This window comes from Euprymna scolopes, chromosome 27 (assembly GCF_053919585.1).
Source record: "Euprymna scolopes isolate OS-2025 chromosome 27, ASM5391958v1, whole genome shotgun sequence".
In the NCBI taxonomy this organism is placed as follows: domain Eukaryota; kingdom Metazoa; phylum Mollusca; class Cephalopoda; order Sepiida; family Sepiolidae; genus Euprymna; species Euprymna scolopes.
In genome coordinates this window covers 35471759-35494059 of record NC_136508.1, presented here as the reverse complement: position 1 = coordinate 35494059, position 22301 = coordinate 35471759, and the positions used below count along the sequence as shown (strand labels likewise).

The window sequence follows — 22301 nt, the reverse complement described above, 5'->3', positions numbered from 1 at the left end:
TTTTTTTTTTTTTTTTTTTTCTTACATAGTTCTATCTTCATATTTGGTATAAGATGTTTCAACTCTTACCTATGAATTTTTATCCAGTCTTTTAATGTGACAATACAATTAAAGTCTTCTATTCTGAACACATCTCAATATACTGTCCACATTTAATCTTTCTCTAAGCTCATCAAATCAAAGCCTGTCTTTAAGACTTGCATTACACATCCATCGTATCGTTAGCATTTCATTTCTCTTCATGCAACACATGTCCTCAACCATCACTGGACAGATTTTACTTCCATGCATCACAATTTGTACACATGCCTGACAGCTATTTTCCCTTCATAGACAGTGGAAACGTTCAGCCAGTTAGTAATAGCAAAAGTTCTCTAAACCAGTTCCATCCACCAACAATTTTTGCCATCACACCGGTACCAGTTCCGTCCTGTGCTCCAATGGTATCATCAAGGTAAAAAAAAAAAAAACTTTGTAATCTCCGTAGTTTTGTCATCCACATATATTTTCTCCACATCTGACTTCTCATCCATCTCCATTATCTTTATAATTTATGTGTCTGAGAATGTTCTTAGGTAGGGTTTATATCTGAATGTAACTTCTGAACAACCTCAATAGCTACACCATTTAAATAAACTTTCTGCAAAGGAGTTCTGGTCCATCTCCATTAGTTTACACAAGCTATATATATATATATATACTAGCATGCCATGCAGTGTTGCTCGGATGTAAGATACACTTAGCTTAAATATGATATTTTAATTCATGCAGATTATGCATTTATTATTAGAGAGACAATTCTATATCGATTATGTTGAACTTAATATATGGTGGTGATATCAAAAGTAAAAATATATATGACTTTGGTGCCATCAGCTAGAATCAAAACCAACACGTTCAACTCTTCACCATCATTTCTTAGCTTCTGAGCCATATATATATATATATATATATATATATATAAATTCACCTGTCATCCTTTTTTAAAAGATAGAATCGCCCGATCAGTGAAGATCAGGCAAGCAAGCAAAGTCCAGTTTTATAATTATATATATATATATATATATATATATATATATATATATAAAGAACAAGTAGTTAATAAAACATGTTAAACACTTTGAAAAAGAGTTAAAAACATATTTAATTTTAAAAAGGAAGCACAAAATAAGTGGATAGTCCTTAATCCATGGAGTTTCAAAGAAATACTTTCCTTCTCATCAGAGGGTAGGATTTAGCAAAAATGTGGGATCGGATTTTGCTTGCAAAAGTATTTGATGAAACTACAAGTAAGTCATAGATCTTACTTGGTAACAAATAGTGAAGCAGAGGGAATATGGTGAAGAAAAGGTGATTTCACATGAATGGATAGTGATTTATATATATATATATATATATATATATATATATACACACACATAGATAAGCTAACCCTAATCACTAACATTTGATATTTACTCAAACAACTGGATAGTCATAAATCTGCAGAATCAGAGATCAATTGCCGCTATAAATGAGACTGCCAAACTGAATCAAATCAAACAATCTAATAAGAACTCGTAGCAGGTAAACATAAAAGAAGGCTAAAACTCAAGATTCATAGCAAACCATTAAGCAAAGAAAATGCCAACAAATATCGGAACTAATGTGCCACCAATGCGTCAAGGTCGCTTCCAGAATAAAAAAGAAAATGTATTCATGTTGATTAACAGGCGCGAATTCACCGTCGATGCTATAAAAGGATTGAGAGTAAACTACTGTGTAATTAAATGTCCGCTCCTTAATTCGCCTTATTATTAAAAGGTGTTTGTTTTGATCAAAACACCTAATGTTTACAATGTCCGTAAATGGCCGCGATAATTAGTTGGTCAGAAGTGAATATGAACCAATATCAGAGCAGTCATTACCTTTATCAATATTTTCTGTGCCAAATAGATCAACAATCACAGTTAATTAATCTCTTCCTATCTACCTGCTATGAATAGAATAAAAAACATCAAAGAAAATTAATACATAAAGTAGAACCCTGGAATACGTTGGCCCTAGGATACGTTTTTTTTTTTTCAGGTTACAATGTGGGATACAATGTTTTTCCAGACCCTGGTTAGGGTATTTGCCCCGCCTTACAATATTATTTATCATGTCATTTGATTATATATATAATATATACTGTACTGTATGTTGTTAGTAATTTGTAATGACATATCCTGGGGTTCCACTGTATATATATATAATTATAAAACTGTTGACCTTGCTTGCTTGCATCTTGTCTTCAACGATTGAGTGATTCCATCTTTTAATAAAGAGATGACAGATATATATATGAGAGAGAGAGAGATGCAGATGAGTGTGACTCAGAGAGATACCACTGTGGAGCCACATGTTCGTCTCACCTGGTCAACCTCTACAAGAGTGTAATACAACTGAATTTTACCAAGTATTTTATCCACTACGCCACGAGTTCTTCATAACTACAGATTACAGTAGAACCCTGGGATATGACATTAAAAATGAGTAACAAAATACAGTACAGTATATAATACACATGCATATGATCAAAGAACATAAATAATGCCGTAAAGCGAGGCAAATACTGTCACCAGGGGTCAGAAAAACATTGTATTCCACATCATGAACTGAAAAAATCGTCTCTTAGGGCCACCGTATCCCAGGGTTCTACTGTTTGTTGATTTTTTTTTTTATTATTAAAAAGGTGGACAATCGCTTAACAAGGCCAAAAATCCACTCACGGATAAAGGTTAATGAGCATCAGGTGGCCGGTGAGACAACACCGGTGAGACAACACCGGGCAGACAATTCTCGTACGAGCTGTAACAGCCTTAAACCTATTTTGTTTTAGAATGTCAAACATCAAAAGGCTTCTTAAATTTGCAGCATTTTCATAACTTGCTCGACATCTTACTGAATTAGCAGAATATATGTGAGTATATCTTTGGTAGTTTTTGAGTTCAAGCTAGACAAACAGAAAAGACAATTATCCTTTATATTATGATGAACAAATCAAAAGTCAGCTGAAATTTGTCTTGAAAAGGGAGGGTCAGATCAAAATATAAAGAGTGATAAATGCTGAATGTTCGGGATATTGCAAATAATATTTGACAAGTTTCTTCTGACTGCCTAAAGAGTTCCAGGCTACCAGATTTGGTGTAGTTGCGTTTAAAATCGAGCAATCAAAAGAAATCTGGCCTTCGTAATGGTTTATTCCAACGCAAACTTTCTAAAAATAAATTATCAGTTTGGTGGCAAAACTTAATCGGTTACCAAGCTGCTCGTCACAGATAGCGGTTTGTGTATGTATACTGATAATATACATAGGGCATAATGCTCATTTGTGACTTTCAGAGTCAAGAATAAAGATTCTATTGTTTGAAAATAGAAGTAATTAAGAGGGCACCTTGGTTATATAAAAATCAAAAGGTATTGTTTATATAGGGCATGCAGCTTCCTTCATATCTTCACAGATTATCTAGTATTTTTTTTTTTTTTTTTTTTACTAGGGATGAGTCACTGCTTATCAAGGCCAAAAAGGCTAATTTAATTTATAAAACTCACCATGTCTGTCTGTCTGTCTCCATATTTTCACACCATCTCTTCCGAAACGAAAAGTCGCAGAGCGGCACTAGAGACCTCAAATGATTGGATTTTTTATGGACCATTCTTTTCTGGGTCTTTAACCGGTTACAGTTTTTAAGGGATTAAAAACGGGTCAAAATTGAAAAAAATCGTTGTACATTTTGTAGATTCATCTTAGTTTATTTTTTATTTTTAATCGGTTTATATGCGTGTCACGTTGCTACAGTGGTAACGTCAGCAGCTTTGAATGCTACATTTTTGCTTTCAGTTTCGATTCTAGCTGATGGCACCCAAATACTTTTTTTTTTTTTTTAAATTTTGAAATTATGACTCCTATAATATATGTGAAATCTGGACAAATAAAAATATCATATATAAACCTATTTTACAAGCGGGCAAAGCCCCCCGCCCCCGGCTAATGTAGGATAAGGGTTAATGAGTGTCAGGTGGGTAAGACAACACTGTAGATCAGTAACAGTGAAACTTGGATAGTGTTAGATTATTTAAGAGGACGGCTTAACAAAAACTTTAGACTTGAAAATGGTAATGTTATAGTTAGCTGGGAAGCTGTCCTGCAGTATTGTTTCACAGATGAGTAAAGACATAAGGGTAGAGAGCTACCAAAACCGAAAGATTATTGCAAAAATAAAACCTGTTTATTGGTCTTAGTCATAAAAGACTAAGGTTATAGGTAGGAGGAAAGCAGTTTAGCAGGAACAGAGTTCCACAAACCTGCTGTTGTTTCTGAATTTTTGAGATAAGGATGATTTGTATTATTCGGACTAATGTATTTTTCTGGGGGAGGGGTCACCACTTATCAAGACCATTCTTAGACAAGGGTCAAGTGCGATAGATGATGAGACAACATGATCAGTTACGGCGGAACTTAGGTAGAGCTAGATTATTTAAGATGGCAGCTCAACAAGAATTTATTTACATTAGATTTGAACATGACCAAGTTATAGTTAGCCAATAAGCAGCCCCACAGTATTCTGTAACACAGACGGACAATTTCTAGGAAAGAAACTCTGCTCATGGAATTTTCATTTAGTATTAACCACGGATAGAGAGTGAGGACAGTTGTTGAACTTGGGCAAGTATTTGTTGCAAACATTTTACAGAGGGAGGGGGTACCATAGATTTGAACTCTATTGAGCACCGACCATAAAAGTAACAGAAAAGCAGAGAAACTCATAACGTTTCTTCTGTGAGAAAGAGGAACTACTGCTCACATCTTGAGTGTTATTTTCACATCGCTTCTTCAGTTGTCTGCTGTAAAACTCGGGAATCTTTTTGCAGAATTCAGAGAATCTACATGAAATTTCAAACAGGACCTTTTATTTAATCCATGGAGGTACCATGTTCTCATTCCATGAGTCATGAACGTCTAAAATGATTCTGAGTATTGCCTTCATTGAGGATTGAACCATCGATCTCCAGAAGAATATCATTTACAATTGAATTTTATCTAGTACTTTATCCATTACGCAACAGCTTAAACATTCTGAAAATAACATTCAAGATTAGAATAGTAGTCCAATTAATACAAATAACAGAATTCTGTAGATCTAGGGAAAAAAGTTATTGGTATAGAAATCTGTATTACAATAAGGTATGAAAATAGCAGACTGATGAAGACTACTAGATCAATAAGTCAAACAAGCTGGAACAAAGGACACAGAGAATGGATCATACAATTCTGAAGAACACATACCATAATAGTATTTATTAAAAAGACTGAGACTGGCAACATTATGTCTGTGAAACAGTGGGTGCAAAGATAAAAGGGTGAGAACTAACGAATTTGTGAATACATTTTTGTATATTATCAAGAATCTCATATAATCATATAGTTATCATAGTCGTGAATAAATACATGGTAACTGAATTCATTATTTAAGTATGCAAATGTTATATATATATATATATATATATATATAACACACACACTAATAATTATTGAAAGTAAACCATCTAATTTAAGCATAAAAATAATACAAATATAGTTTGTGGCCGGTACATAAATATTTTAATAAAATACAATTAAAAATTAATTCTTAAAAAGAAAAAAATATATATTTTGGCATTTAGCTTTATGATCGCAGTGAGAAATGTGACAAGGGTCAGAAAGTGGGATTGAAAAGTCAGTGCTCGAGAAGAGTTTTGATCTGCAAAAAAGTGCTTAGACAGCCCCGTCTGCATTCCTCATCAGGGACGCCTCAGGCGTTGAGCAAAAGCTGATCCTTTCTTAAAAAGGCAAAGCTTGGAGTGGACGAGAACCTCCTAGAAGTGCACGGAGCCAACACCATACAGCAATCAACAGAGAAAAGATTATTACAAGTATGGTCTAGAATCTATTGATGTTACAGCTGAGATTCAAACCCCTAGCATGAACACTTTGTGTAGATTACTTGCCATAGATATATTTTCATACTATATATGTGTGTGTGTGTGTGTGTGTGTGTGTGTGTGTGTGTGTGTGTGTAATTATTTTATTATTGGAATCCTTTGAGATGAGTAATTTGTATATTTATTTTATTTATTTACGGACTGTTATCCTCATCTTTATAGTTGTTTTACAACGTTTCGGTCAATTATTCCTCTGGCCTTTGTCAGATGGTTAACTGTGACAACAGCTATGGAAGGCAGTAATTACTGAGGATACAGTTAAGAGACTCAACATTTCTATCCCATTGCAGTTAACCTCCTGATGAAGGCCAGAGGTATAATTGGCTGAAATGTGAAAAAACAACTATGAAGATGAGGATAACAATCCGCAAATAAATAAATAAATAAATAAATATACAAATTACTCATTTCAAAGGATTCCAATAAAAAATAATATACCATTTGGTACAGATCCGACAATGGAAGACCAGATAAGGACGAAAGACTTGGATTTATAAGACCAAAAAAAACTAACCTTAATTGCCCTTCAGGGCCCATGGCACAGTGGATGGAAGTATTGAATCTTTACAGTTCCAGGTGAGCATTGTCTGAAGAAAGCGGTTTCAGTCCTATCCAAAAAGCCGGCCAAAGGATTAGTTGGCCAAAAATGTGGTGAGACGGCAACAGCTATGGAAGGGAGTAATTACTGAGGATACAGTAAAGAGATTTAGCATTCCTATCCTAGCACGGTTGACCACTTGAAGAAAGCCAGAGAACTAGTTGGCTGAAACGTTGTGAAACAACAATTTCAAAGATGAGGATAACAGTCCGCAAATAAATAAATATACAAATATACCGTACTTGGGGGTAATTGCGCCAACTATAAAAAAGTGCTCTTTATATGCGTGGTTGCCAAAAGAGCACTTTTAGCTAGTTCGTACAATTACCCAAAGTATGGCATATATATATATATATATATATATATAAACGTTCAAATTGATCAAACTTTAAAGTGGTTTATAAAAAAGCCATTTTTTCCTGTGATCAAAATCTCAACTGATATTCCAGCATGAAAGTGTGTGTGTTTACATGTGAATGACCACACAAACACATTTAAGTAAAAGAGGCAGTGAAACTATATTTTGCCCAAGGGAGCTAACTCGTCCATAAAGTAAATGCGACACATTTTTATATTGTGAAGAAGCATTTTACATGTAATCTACTAGAAAGAACCATAGAATGGCAGTTTGATGTAAAGTAGCTAACCATATATTTATTAGTTATAAAAGTCTACCTGAAAAAAATATTAAACCTTTCGTGCTTGCAAAAATTTATCATCTTGTTTTGTGTTATTAATGATAACATAAAACATCAACTTTTAAAAGTCCAAACAAAACCAGATCAAGATGACAAATTTTACATGAAATTTATTTGCCCCATAAATGTGATTTCAAAGACATTTTGTCTGTTTATTATATATATATATATATATACACACACACACACACACACACACACACACACACACACACACACACACACTCCTTGTAATTTTTGTGTGATGATGAAACCAAAAGTTTTTAATTGAAATACATTCATTAAACTGAAATGAAATAGTCAAACTGTACACATAGAATAAATCAAAGATGAAGGTGAGGATGTGAAAAGCAGATGGAGAAAAAAAGGGTGTTGAGCAATCGTTAGTAAAAACCTAAATATAGTTTATATTTAATTTCTTTGAAAAAAAAAAAAAAAAAAAAAAATGAAATAAAACAAAAATAAAAGTAAAATAAAAAAAATAAAAGAAAATGAATTTATGAAGTTGTCTAGAATTGATTTCAGGAGAAAATGAACTGTTGCAACCACCTGCACACAGATAAGATGTAACCTTATGTTAGTTACGATACATCTCGTCACTTTAGCAATCATTCCTAAATTGAGACACGGAAGATAAATATCAAGAACAAATTTATATTTTCCTGTTTTTTTTTTTTGTTTTTTTTTTAAAGCTTTGAATAATGTATCATGAGAGGGACGGGGGTGCATGTGAGGTGTAGCCATTACTGAAGGCCATGTTTCCACAAAATTATAAGAGTTATCTCCCTTGGTCAGTCTGTTAAACATGAGAATGTGCCTTCCTGTACCGGCTTAAGAAATGGACTTCAAAACTAACCTATCTCTGGCCAGTCCTTGGTCCCTCTTTCAAGTTTATCCCTTGAGATGCTGATCCTTCTGCCATGATTGTTCTCCATCCACCAAACTAAAATCTCATCCATTCTTTCAACATTAGCAATAAACGTTAACTATGTCAGTGAGCTCGACCACCTGTTAGTCAGGACACGAGATTAATAATTTGAACTATTTATGTTCAAACATGTTGGAAATTATTTTAAATAAAATCAAATTTCTTAGTTTAATTACTGAGTGTGTGCATGTGTGTGTGTGGGGGCGGGGGTGCTCTTTAATTTAAACACAAATTGATTCCTTCAGCAGATTTACTTTTAGCAAGAATTATGTTACTTAAATTAATTCCCATTTATTTGTCGGAGACAGGTAGTCCCAGTAAGAAAAATTCTTGCTAAAAATGTTGCCATGCAGGATCAATTTGTGTGTCTGAATATTTGAGATGAGAATTGATAATTTGTATTATTCGGATTGAGATGATGACAAAATTATCCCTGTAGATCAATGAACCGCGATAAAACAGACTGTTACACATTTATGGCTGAAACTTGGTGGATAAACATTCATATTTGGTGGTATTTTTTTTTTTCGACAAGTCCTTTTATGTTTAAAGACAGAAAGAATTTAAAGAGTAAAAACTTTTATCAAAATATTTAGATTCGGTATAAAAAGGATTGATATGATAAAACAAAAATAAAACAAGTTGTCTTTAAGTTTTGAATTTTTGAGATGAAGATTGATTATTCGTGTTATTTTGATTCTTCGAAGTATCATTCTCATCTTGAGTGCTATTTTCATAACGTTTCAGTCGATGTAATCAATGAAGTTAAAAAGAAAATGTCCGCAAGGACCTATATCTTAATGAAAAGAGTACTAGAAAAAATTCAGTCATAAAAGTTATACTTTTTGGAGGTTCAATCCTCAGTGTTACTGACTCTAAATATAATTGCGAATTAGGATTTCTACTTGGTTATGGCTAATGGTACGAAAGCATTTTACCCCCATGCATTAAATAAAGGGTTCGGTTCGAAATTCCATAAATATATAAAGAATTTGAAGTATAAAAATTTTTATCAAAATATCTAGATTTGGTATGAAAAGGGTTGATATGATCTTAAAAAAAAAACAACAAAAAAAAAACAAGTAAACAAAGTTGTCTATACGGTTCTGAATTTTTTAGATGAGGATCGATTATTCGTATTATTTGGATTATTAGGATTGGGCCCATCACCTCAATTATTCCACATCTCTCATCCATTCTTTCAACATTGCCAATAAACAATACCCATGCCCAGGAGCATGGCCTCCTGTTATGGAAACATGAGCTTTACTTTTACAAAAATAAAATTAAAAAAAAAAAATGCATTATTTTTTTTATGTGAGTATGAACAAATTATTCAAAGCTTTTATGGAAACGGGTGTGTTCATTTTTAATTGAAAGGTGAGATGAAGTAATTGAACGATTCGTGGTAAGTTCAGTCTTTAAGATCTGCATTGGTAATCTGAAAGGTAGAAGAGAAAATTGAACCAGTTCTACTTACATTTGATGAGGCTAACAACCTCGGTATGATTCAATGATAATGCAGAATTGCCATTCACCTAAAATACAAAAAACACCATATGGTAATTTACAGAAGGAAATACAGCGCAGAGCTCTAACAGATCTTTCTTTTTAATGGAAATCACTTCAGACAAAGTATGAAGCTACTTCATGTAAGGAGCTAACAAGAATGAAAGCTGATTATTGCAAAAACAGGAGATGCTTATTGATCTTAGTCTTGAAAAGACCACGGCTGTACATAGAAGGAAAGCAGTTAGAAGGAAAAGAGTTCCACAACCTGCAGTTCTTGGAAAGAAGCTACTGGAATAAGAAGCTTTATTACAATGAGATATTAAAATAACAAATTGATGGAGACCTCTAGACCAACGAGTCAAATGAGCTAGAACAAAGAAAAGCAGGGAATAGATCAAACAATTATGAGGAACACATGTCATAATAGTATTTGTAGAAAAGACTGAGACTAGCAACATCATGTCTGAGAGAGAGTGAGAGAAGTTGCAGTGAAGAATAAAATGTACGGCCAATCAAATTACAGACAGGTTTCTGCAATTGATCAAGAACCTCCAAATGGGACATAAATTCATTAGCTCAAATATGACAACAATCAACTCCATACATATTTGATAGATTTGTGGAGATAGAGAAAAGCCTAAGTGTAACGAAGTGTTTAAGGTGATAGAATCGATTTTACAAGAAGCAGAAAGAGCAATAGATTTAATATATGGACTCCAGGAAAGATTTAACAGGAAAGAAAGACCAAGAAGTTTTGGAGTCAATTTCTCATCCAGAACAGAGCCATTCATAAGAATCTCAGGAAGAAAAGGGACACGTCTACAATTGAAAGACACAAGCTGAGTCTTAACAGGATTAAACGAAACAAGCCATTTCTTACTCCAATCCATAAAAGAATCTAAATCAACCGTATATTTCAACTGATCTGAAAAAGATGGGTGAAAAGCAACATCAGAATCGAGGGTGGTGTAATCTATACAAACTGAAGTAAATAAAGACATAAGTCAAATGATGCTGATTCACCTTTTATTAGTGCAAGGTTTTAGTTTTAAATTATTTTTTAACATTGTATTGTGTTCTTACTTGCACCAGTGTGGTCTGATCATATAATATTTCAGGAAAATTTCTCTTCTTCAGGTATGTGTTTGACTTTAATTCAAATAGGCATATGGGAAGTGTTGTGAATGAGAGCAGTTTTCGCAGTAATTGAAACGGACCTGGAATTAATTTTTTATTGTGAAAACCAAATATTGTAGGGTCAGTGTTACTATTCTATTTTATTTCTTCTTCATTTATCGCGTGTATTTAATAACTATTTGCATTTTATTTAAGTTTACTTTTATTTATTTGCTGCATTCAGTGGATTTCAATTTTAGTATTTAAAGGGAGACAACTTTGTTGTGGAGATTAATACCAACAAAAAATAAGTTCTGAACTACAAAACATGGCAGATTGTTCATTATGTTAGTCATGGTAATATATAACACACGGGTACATCCCCCATCACAAAAGACAGAAAAAAATTAGACTTAATCAGTATTTGTACTAATATTCATAAAAATAATGCTTAAATCAGTGACGTTATTTGATATGAATTAAAAGTTTCAGAGTGATGCTTTACTGTCTTATCTTTCTAAATATTTTATTCTGATCTCCATCTTGTTTCATCATTCTTACTACAACTACAGCAGTAACTGGGAGTATAATATTTTTTATACAAATGAGAAATGTCCCAAAAGTATTGTCTATTATTTTTTATACTCTGCCCGAATGAATCAGAAGGGATTGCAAATTGCATTGTAACGATGACTGAACTTGCACATTCATAACCTGATACAGTTTCATCTGTCTGTTGCAGACATTGATGGTGTAAGACTAAAAAAGCAGTTGGTCATGAACATGCATCAATAAATTTCTGCCTTGCAATAGTGAATTAAGAATGGTGGTGACTATGCTGACAAATTCTGGAGCACAAAAAGTCGCTCATCTTAATGTCTTTGTAGCTCTTTAACTGCTGGAGTTAAGTTTTAAAAACAACAACAAAAAAACTTTACTCTTGAAACGACCTTTATATGGATATATTTTCCCAAAATCTCTGGCCTTGATGGAGAGGAGACTAAAACTATCTTCTCTCTTTTAGAAATATAACGATCATGAATATCTCTAGTATCAAATAATCCTTATACAGTGTGAAATTTACTTTATGTATGAAAACCAAAGAGGGGAGATATAACACATGAGAAATATTTGGAATCAAGTCTCCCCTTGCTGTTATTTCAGATTATTTGAAACCATAGCAAGTTTTAGTCTCCCAGAGGTTTTGGGGAAATATCAGATATTTTATAATTCGTAAGCAAAACTAGAAAAACAAATGACTATGATTGAAACATTTTATGGCAGTAAAAAAGTGCCAAAAATAGGCTCTGGATGATGGATGATCCCCTTAATGTGCGACCTTAGGGGCAAATGTCACAGTCCACTACACAATTCAGGTCATTACCTTTCCAACAAGTCTTCGTTTGTTAAATTCTGATCAATAGTCGCTGAGATTTTGAACTTATAAAATTGCCAAAAAAGGTGGTGTATGTATGTATGTATGTATGTATGTATGTATATATATATATATATATATATATATATATATATATATAAGTGGCCTGGCAAGGCCACAGAGGAGACAACCAAGCAAAAAAACCTTAAGCAAAATTCATCCCAAAGCAGCAAAACTAAAGCTGGCTTGCCAGGACACTATGTAGGCAAATTTGAGCATAGTTTATTGGTTTGAAAATATAGGTTCTTTTTTACCAATTGTCATAAAATTTTAACCATAGAATAGTATTATAATCTTCAAAAAACCTGCAATTTTTCATGTTTCATCCCATTGAACCAAAGATATGAGCATTTCAATATCTAATTTGGCTATAAGTGTATATATTTGTAGATAGTATATGTAGTTTATCCGTCTAAAAGGTTGCCTAGTCTTAGATATGCTTAAATATGTCTTCATTCTCGTAGATTACATATTTATTATTCTAGACAATTCTCTTTTGATTATTATATTGAACCTAATACATAGTAGTGAAATCAAAATTTAAAAATATATATATGATTTAGGTGCCATCAGCTAAAATCGAAACAAAAACACAACTCTCCATCCTTGCCCATGAGCTACACTCTCTCTCTCTCTCTATATATATATATATATATATATATAAAAATACACAGAAATTCACTTGTAATTCCTTTTTTAAAAAATGGAATCGCCCGATCATTGAAGACAAGATTCAAACAAACAAGCAAGGAAGGAAGGATGCCCGGACGGTCCACAGAGTTTTATAATTATATAAGTCTGGCATAAATATCCTCAAATTCAAAAAGATGCATTTAAAGTTGGAAGTGACATCAGCTAAAACAAGAATAGTAATGCGCATCAGTCTTCAAAATGTTCTACAAAAAAGATATGAATGTTGGCCGATAAATAATAAGCAGTTGTATTTACTTACTCTTATTATTTTATCTCCTTGTTGCACACCGGCCCTGGCAGCTGCACCATCTGCAATAAAAAATAAGATCACATTTAACATATTCGTCAGAAAGATATTAAATCAGTGCATTTAAGTACATTTTTTTTCCCCCCCAAGGGAATTACCGAGTTATCAAGGCCCAGAAGTCACTCGAGGATAAAGGTGTATATTTATTTTATTTGTTTGTGGACTGTTGTCCTCATCTTCATAGTTGTTTCACATTTCGGCCAATTGTACCTCTGGCCTTCGGCAGGTAGTTAACCACGACAGGATAGGAATGTGAAGCCTCAGTAATTACTGCCTTCCATAGCTGTGGTCACGGTTAACCACCTAAGATGGGTCAGAGATTTTGGTGGCTGAATCGTTGTGAAACAACTATGAAGATAAGGATATCGGGCTGCAAGTGGATAAAATAAATATACGAGTTATTGATATTGAACAGATGATAGCCACTTGTAGAAATGAGTCCTGAGAGACTGCTTGGATTTCCAATGGATCTCCCTGGGGGTGCTTATTTAGAACTTCACAAAAAAAAAAATCTGCATGGTATGCATACTAGTCACAGAACAAAGATGCCATATTCCAACAATCATATAAATTGATCAAGTAGTTTTTTGGGTTTTTTAACCAAAAAAATCAAATTTTATGAGGAAGCGAGACAAAAGCCGGGAGCCGCCATGTTTTTTTAGAACATGTTCAAATTTTGGGGTGTCGGCTCAAGTGCAGGACTTATTAGATTTGAGACTCTTTTTTTGAACCGATTCATATGTAAAAAGAATTTTGATAGCACATCTTAAAATATTTTAATGGATTTATAAAATTGTCTAAAGACTTTGTAGACACTATTTCTTTATTTTTACTGGGTAATCACAAAATAAAATTGAGAAAAATTTCCAAACATATATTCATTGATTTATTTGAATCTGAAAAGATTTTTTTACTAAATTGATTTAAAGAGAGTAGAAAGTGGATCTTCGGTTTATTTTTTGGCAGCCACGTAGCAACTCTCACTTCCTTTACGTTTTCTTTTCATCCTCTCATTCCAGGAGTGATGTTTCTGACAAAGAGAGAACAACAGCGTTTTTTTTTTTTTTGGGGGGGGGGGGTCCAAAATTTATTCCATCTAACCCTTATCGTTGGCAAGTTTTTAACCTTGCAGTAGACACCTTTTTTCTTTCTTTTTTTTATAGCTCCTTACATCAAGTGGCTTCATACCTTTTCTGGAGCAATTTTGATAGAAAAAAAATATACATGTTCTATTCTCTCTTCATTACCCAACATTTAATAGATATTTTACTAATAATTGTAATAGCAGTAGAAAATAAAAAGTAAATAACAAGAAAACAATTCAATAGTAACAATAGCTGAGAAGAAATGCACACGCAATTTTTTGATAATTGTAAGATTTTATGAAAAAAAAAAAAAAAAAAAGAAAAGAAAATATCGAGCAACGGAAATAACCTACAAACACGAAGGGAAATAACTAAGGTTTATCAAAAGAATTTTTTTTATTTAAAAGAATAAAATATCTGAAATAGGAAAGTAATCATTATTACAGACATAAACTATGGTACTATGCAGAATAAGGACTGTGCTATTTTTAGAATTTTCTGGGCATGTAAAATAGTGATCTTTGATTAGTCAGTTATTATTTTTTATTTTTTTATTACATTTTCACCCCAAACAAGGCACATTGCCACTTTGGGCTACTATCAGGGGCAACAACTACTGGGGAACTATGTTGGGATTTCGACAGCAAGATGTCGGTTCACGTACAGTTGGGGAAGCAGGGACCTGGAATGGAATTCCAGAGTCTAGCGGTTCTGGGGAAGAAACTACTGGAGTTATAATAATGTAAGCAAAGATAGGTACTTATGCAGAATAATAACTGTGCTATCATAAGAATTTTCTCTGGTCAGTTTACGTAAAAACACCAAAAGTTGCATGATTTTTTTTCTTTTTTTTTAAAGAATGCCGAAAATGCTAACTTAATGAAATTGCAGTCAATTTTCTTTAAGAAAACATTTGTTATCATTGGTTTATTATACAAAAAAGAACTATACCATTCATCTTGACCTGAAAACAAAATTTCATTAAAAAAAAATGATTAAAAAATGTTTGTTTTTTTTTTTTTGTTGTATTTTTGTTAGTTTGTTGTTGTTCAAAGAATAAATAACTCATTCATGAAACTTCTGTTGAACTTTGGTTTTTTATTTGATTCAGATTTTTAATTTTTGTAAACATTTCCTAATAATTATTTATAGCATTTTCTTTGTAATAACAAAATAGTTCTCACTTTTTAAAATGTTTTCATTTTCTTCATAACAGCAAATATATTATTCTTTATTAAAAAAAAAAATTGGCCAGCATTTGCAAAAAAAATCATGAAACTTTTGTTGTTTTACATGAACTGACAAGCAAGCAAGTAAAAAAATATGCCAGACAAAACCATTTCAAGTGTTTGTCTTCAGTCATTATCTACTCTTTTCCTTTGTGAACGAAAGATAAAATGGTGATCTCCTTCCAAAACCCATCAACAAAACTCATAGTTGATACATTTTCTCTTGCATAGGTTCAAGGTCTCCAACTATTTTTTGTTAATAACTTGGTTGTCATTTTCAGTTTTGGTCCACTATGTTTCTTCATGAATTAAAGATTTATTTTTATTATTGGAATCCTTTTGAGATGCGAAATTTATATATTTATTTGCTTCATCTTCTAGTTGTTTCACAATGTTTCGACCAACTACCCCCCTGGATAATAGTCCACAAATAAATAAATAATAAATAAATAAATTACTCATCTCAAAGGATTCCAATAATAATAAAAATATACCCTTTGGTACAGACCCAATGATGGAAGACCAAATAAGAACGAAAAGACTTGGATTTATAAGACCAAAAAAATATCCAACCTTGATTGCCCTTCAGGGCCTGTGGCGCAGTAGAGAGAGACGTTGAATCTCTACGATTCCAGGTGAGCATTGTCTGAAGTTTGTGGTTTCAATCCTACCCAAAACCGGCTAGAGGCTAAGTTGGCCAAAACGTAGTGAGACAACAATTATGGAAGGCATTAAATACTGAGAATACAGTTAAGAGACTCAGCATTCCTATCCCGTTGTGGTTTACCACCTAACGAACGGCAACTAGAAGATGAGGATAATAATCCACTAATAAATAAATCAATAAATGTTTGTTTCCGATTTCTGAAATGTTACTAATTATGTAAAAAAGCACTTTGAGAGAATACAACTGCCAAAACATTGCATAAAAAGCAGCAACTGAGAGGAGGGAAACAATGACTAAGATATTATGTTTCCAAATTTTTTAAATGACGATTGATTATTCATATTATTTGGATTCTTCAGATTTTTATTCTCATCTCGAGAGAAACCTCTGATCTTCAAGTGTGTTTTGTCGGATTCAGAAAGAGGGTAGTATGCTTTCATTCTGTCAGCCATGACAAAGTAGAAATATAATTTACGGGTCATCCGCACTGAGGATTGAACCTTCAGAAGAGTAACTTACAACTGAATTTTATCAACTATCTATCCATTATGTCATGGATCCTTCTGTGGATTGAATAAAGGGTTCAGTTTTAAATTCTGTGCCGATTCCCTGATTTAAACAAGATATAGCTCAAGAAATATTTTATTTTTTTCAAGAAAAGTTGCATTGTTTATTTATTTTTGTTTTTTATTAACAAAAGCTGTTTGTTTTTTGTTTTTTTTTTTAAAAAGATGAATGTTTCTTTTTAACCGTGAATTGTTAGGTGAAAGTATAGTTTTTTTTTTTCAGGAAAACTTTTTTTTTTTTTTTTTTTTTCACAAAAATTGGCAGTAAACGTTTTTTGTTTTTGGTTAATAGAATTTTTTTTATAAGAAAAGATGAATGACTTTTATGAAAACCGTAAATTGTTAGGTGAAAGTACAGAAAAGTTTTTCACAAAAATTTACAAATTATTTTTTTGTCAGGAAATGTTTAAAAAAATAAACAGAAAAAATACCCCCCCCCCAAATATAATTAAAAAATTACATTTTTATACAATAAAAAAAACATTTGATTTAGCGTTTTAACATTTGAACAAGCTCGGCTTAATCCAGTGATTGCTGATTGAACCAGAGCCATAATCCATGGAAAATCCCAAGGATTCCGGTCAAATTCTGCAAGAGTACCGGGAATGGGGGGGGGGGTAAAAAAAAAAAAAAAATCTTGATACAATCCATATATTTAAAATAAAATGCCATAAACACGTTTTAGGTTTAGTTTTTCCTGTTTGCAGCAGTTATATCCCCTTATTAAGCAGCATTTTTTTTCTTTTTAAAACTTTTTTCTCCACTGTTCCTTGAATGGAACATAATTTTTGAAGTAGTGTATTTCAAATTCTATTTTTATCACATAAACTAACTTGATTTCAATATATTGCTTTCATATAAATTACAAAAATTATTTATGTATACGAGGGAGACCTGTGGAAATTCCACAGTGACATCTTTCATATGTAATATATTCCTGCTGGGCATTCTGTGGACATTCAGCTTGAATGGAGATCCCGCGATATTATTGTAGCCATTTTGTTAAAACTGTAAATATATTTATCTAAGTAATCTGGTTAATGTAGTATCAGAATATATCTGATTATTACGGTTTATCTCCAATATTTTTATAGGGGTCTGTGACATATAGCCATTGTATGGATGCCCGGCACGAACATCTTTAGACAGAACAGTTACTACTCTTGGATCCTATCCAGAAGATCAAGAAGGTTTATTTTAGTTTCATGTACAGCTTAAAAGCGATATTTTTTTTATTTTAATTTATTTTTTTTACATTGCGTTTTCGGTGATCGGGAGATCCTATTTATTAAAAAGGAGGATAGAAGGTGATAACATACTACGAACATTAAATTAGCGAATATCTACATACTAATTTTCTCTTTGTAGTATGTCATCACCTATATTCCTTTTTAATAAAACCGGATTGAATAATTTATAATCTGGAAACCGTGACACACATACGGTAAAGGTACTATGGTATTAATATATAGATTAAAAAAAAAAATTAAATCGAAAAGTAAATTCTATGGTTGAAAGGATAAAGGTTAATCTTCCAAATAGAAAATGGTAGTTCAGTTGATCATGTTAACCATTTACTTGATATTAATCTATAATATAAATCTCACTTGTCTGTATGTATCGCAAAAACTTTCAACAGAAGCGACAGATTTTCACAAGGTCAGTATCAGTTTGAAGCTCGACCCTTTGGACAACAAATATCGAAAAATTGGCCAAAAACATTCATTCCTTCACCCTCAACTGGGCACTTTTCTACAGGGAGGGGTCGCTTTTTTCGCCAATATTTTCGAAAGTCATCCCCTCTTTTTGATTGTCTAGCCTTAATTTAAACCTATGTCACTTACGGTTTGGCGATGGGCGCAATAGCTAACGTGTCAGGTTTTTTTTTTTTCACTTTCTTTTCCTCCTTTGCGATACGGGTTTGAGCCTGCCTGCCTATTACAACTTTTTTTTTTTTTGCTCAACATACACCTACAAACACCCGGGCAATGCCAGGCACCCAGGCTAGTACGCAAATAAAGTGAAGTATTCAAGATATTAATGTGATAATAATTTGGTGCTTGTGCAGTATATGTTTTCTAACAAAACATTTTAGGCAAAAACTACTTTCGTGTCATGTAAAAATGAGTATATTCATCAAAAAATTATGAAAAATGATTCAGTAGAAAAATAGTTACAAGTAAAAATAGAACTTATCGAATTATCGAGTTTTATCGGATTTGTTAATGTGGAATAGTTCTTGGAAACCAATTCTTTTTCAAAGAAAACCTTTTTATCTCTTCATTTTTGCTGGTAGTATTATATATATATATATATATATATATATATATATATATATATATATATATACACACATACATATATATATATATACACACGGACATTATATATATATACACATATATATACACACACACACATGCACATTATATATATATACACATATATATATACACACACACACATGCACATTATATATATATACACATATATATATATACACATATATATATATATATACACATGCACATTATATATATATATACACACATATATATATATAAAATACAAATATATAAGTATTTATAACAGTTTAAAAGTTTCATTTACTGAAACAGAAATTTAAACAACAATTCCATATTAGGACATTATCAAAACAATGAGCTTAAAGTTAATATCTTAAACCTAATTATCCAAGTAGATTACAGGAGCTTAGGGTAATGACTAGACAAAAAAGAAATTAAAGTAGGAAAATTCTGAGAATCAATTCGTTTACAAGAGACATCTTAAAAATTGTCGTAAGTGCTACTTAATGCATGTTAAAAAGATGGTCATAAAAATAGCTAGACTTTGGTAAAGAAATATATGCAAAAGAGAAACTATGAATAATTAGAAATTTGAAATGCAAATTAAAAACTCCTGATATTTTGTTACCTGGTTTAACAGACTGGACAAACACTGGATTATCTCCGCTTACAGTAAGTCCATAGCCTTTCTCATCCTTCTGAATCATAACACAACGTTGCACTTGCCCTACAAAGAAAATAAAATAAAGGATAAATATAATATATATATATATATTTCTTATTCAAGAAATAAAATTTACATATATAAACATGTCATATTTGGTTTTTAATGTCTGGTTTACATATGAAATGTAGAAAACAAAATGAAAAGTAGAAAAAAAATGAAAAGTAGAAAAATTGAAAAAAATAAATTTGGGAGTGATAGATTTTAGGAAACTCAAAAGTAGAAATTAAAATTTATAGAAGGAAATACAATTCAAATTTATAGAAAGCAATACAATTCAAAAGTATAGGCACAAATTGAAGCAAATTAAGCTTTAATGGTGTGGGATAAGCTATGTAGATTCACCATTATTAATACAATATATATATTTTCCTACTTTACATGAATTGTGGTTTCACTTGCATCAGCTTGCCTAGATAGAAGTTCCGTATTGTAATATTTTGGAAAACTACCTTCATCAAATGTTTCACGTTAAAAAGCAAAATTTGAGAACCTACCATAACTAAAGTTTGATCTTTATAAATAAACGTGTATATAGATAAGATGAGAAGTATGAATGTCAAAAACAAATGCAAACTTTATACTTGTGAGCCATGTTTAATCATGACAAGCAAACAATATTACAAGTAAATTGATAAGGTCGATGAAAAGAAAAATAGTTTAGAAAGATACAAGTGAAAAAAAAAAAAAAAAAAAAAAAAAAAGACACGGAGCGGATAAATGCATCACTGCTGATATGTTTGCTTGTTTGTTACACATCCAATTGCAATTAGACGAGATGCTGAGAGATCGGGTAGTCCTTTTGATCTCAAATGCATGCTCTGGGTTAGAGTTTAAAAGAGGTGGGTTAGAAGTGATTGTGAACTTTTGGACAATCTGTTAGTATGTGGTTGACCGTTTCAATTACAGGGGGTCACTGCTTCTTTATGCGTCTTTGAAGGATGTGATTATACAAGAGTTTCCCTTCACTCCTTTACGATGCAATCCTTTCCATTACCCTTGAAACTTAAGAGATTTCTCAAGTTGCACTGGTTGAGTAGTAGAGAGCAGACAAGGCAATCGTATGGTCCTCCTCTACACATTTGGGCCAGTTTTGTAGCCCCATCTGTTCATTACAACTTTAGATAATCTCATTCCTATTCCCAGGCAGTCATGTGTCCTCCACTGAACCTGCAAGAAGAGCTTCAGAAAGGGAAAGCTTTCCATGTAAGGAGTAGAGGACATAACCCTCTGGTTCACAGCTGCAGTTTGGTCTCTTCCTGAGTTGTTGTTGGAGGCTGGACATGAATAAGGAAGCTTCCTCCCATCACTTCAGACATTATCACTATTAATTTAGCATTATTACAATGAACCAGTATGATTTTTAGTTATTCTCTAAGCCCAAAGAATACCTTAGAAGTTGTCATTATGAGACAATTGACGAGATGAAAGAGGTTGTCGCGAGGGTCACTGACACACTCACACAATGGGGCCTCCCAGAAATTGTTGGAACGATACAATAAGTGCACTGCAGGCAGAGGAGATTACTTCAAAGGGGACTAGAGTTTCATATGTGTACTATCAATAAAAGTGCCCATACAAAAAACGTCTGGAAACATATTTCAGGCACCTCATACACCTGAAGAAGATTGGAGATCACATTGACATAAACTCTGAAAAATTATGAAAACAACACTCAAGATGAGAACAGTAGTCTGAAGAATCCAATCCCCATGTCAAAAATTCAGAAACATACGAATAAACATTATACTGAGAAGCCAGGTCAGGTTACGACAAGCAAAAGTATAACAAGTACATCTGTGTTGTATCAATAAGTTGTTTTTTTTCGTTTGCCGACACAAAAATGACCAAAAAAAAGTATAAAGATCACAACTTGCATTGACATCTGTTGAGTTGAAATCGAAAATAAACATTAAACTAAAATAAAATACATTAAAAAAATCATTAATAAAAAAATACATTAAAGAAAATACATTAAAAAAATACATTAAACTATAATAAACTGCAATAAGTAGAAATCAAAATTATATAAAAGTGCATCGATACAAGTTAATTGATTTTCATCTCGTTTGAAAAGTTAATTAGCTAATATTCTCTCCTGATGACCAGACATTAACTGAAGGCCGAAATGAAATACTTCACAAATGAAAACAGCCAATAAACACGATTATACACAAGTCTACAAGGCAAGATATTTCTTCCAAAACAAAATCTTTTGTAGGTCTACTTGCTTTATAGCAAGTTTCTGGGAGCAAATTTCATTGATTTAAAGGACTGAATTAATCATTGTGAGCATTTAGTGCATAAACTAATGTGTTTGGGATAACCATTTTTTTTTTTTTTCTTTTTTAATTATTACTTTTCTGCATATTAGTACAATCAAGGAAACAAAAAGCAGATGGGAATTCCAAAATCTAGCAGTTTGGAGGAAGAA

The 22301-nt window shown here is 32.3% G+C and overlaps 1 protein-coding gene across 27 annotated transcripts in view; it reads right to left on the bottom strand.

Moving 5' to 3' along the window:
- LOC145248812 (rho guanine nucleotide exchange factor 11-like) overlaps nt 1–22301 on the bottom strand; it is a 609361-nt gene that overhangs the window by 394474 nt on the left and 192586 nt on the right. For all 27 annotated transcript variants that reach the window (XM_080110472.1, XM_080110474.1, XM_080110473.1 and 24 more), the window contains 3 exons: nt 19772–19870; nt 13243–13292; nt 9708–9765 (listed from right to left, as the gene is read on the bottom strand). In XM_080110472.1, the coding sequence (XP_079966598.1) occupies nt 9708–9765; nt 13243–13292; nt 19772–19870 (207 nt within the window). The remainder of the gene's footprint in view (nt 1–9707; nt 9766–13242; nt 13293–19771; nt 19871–22301) is intronic.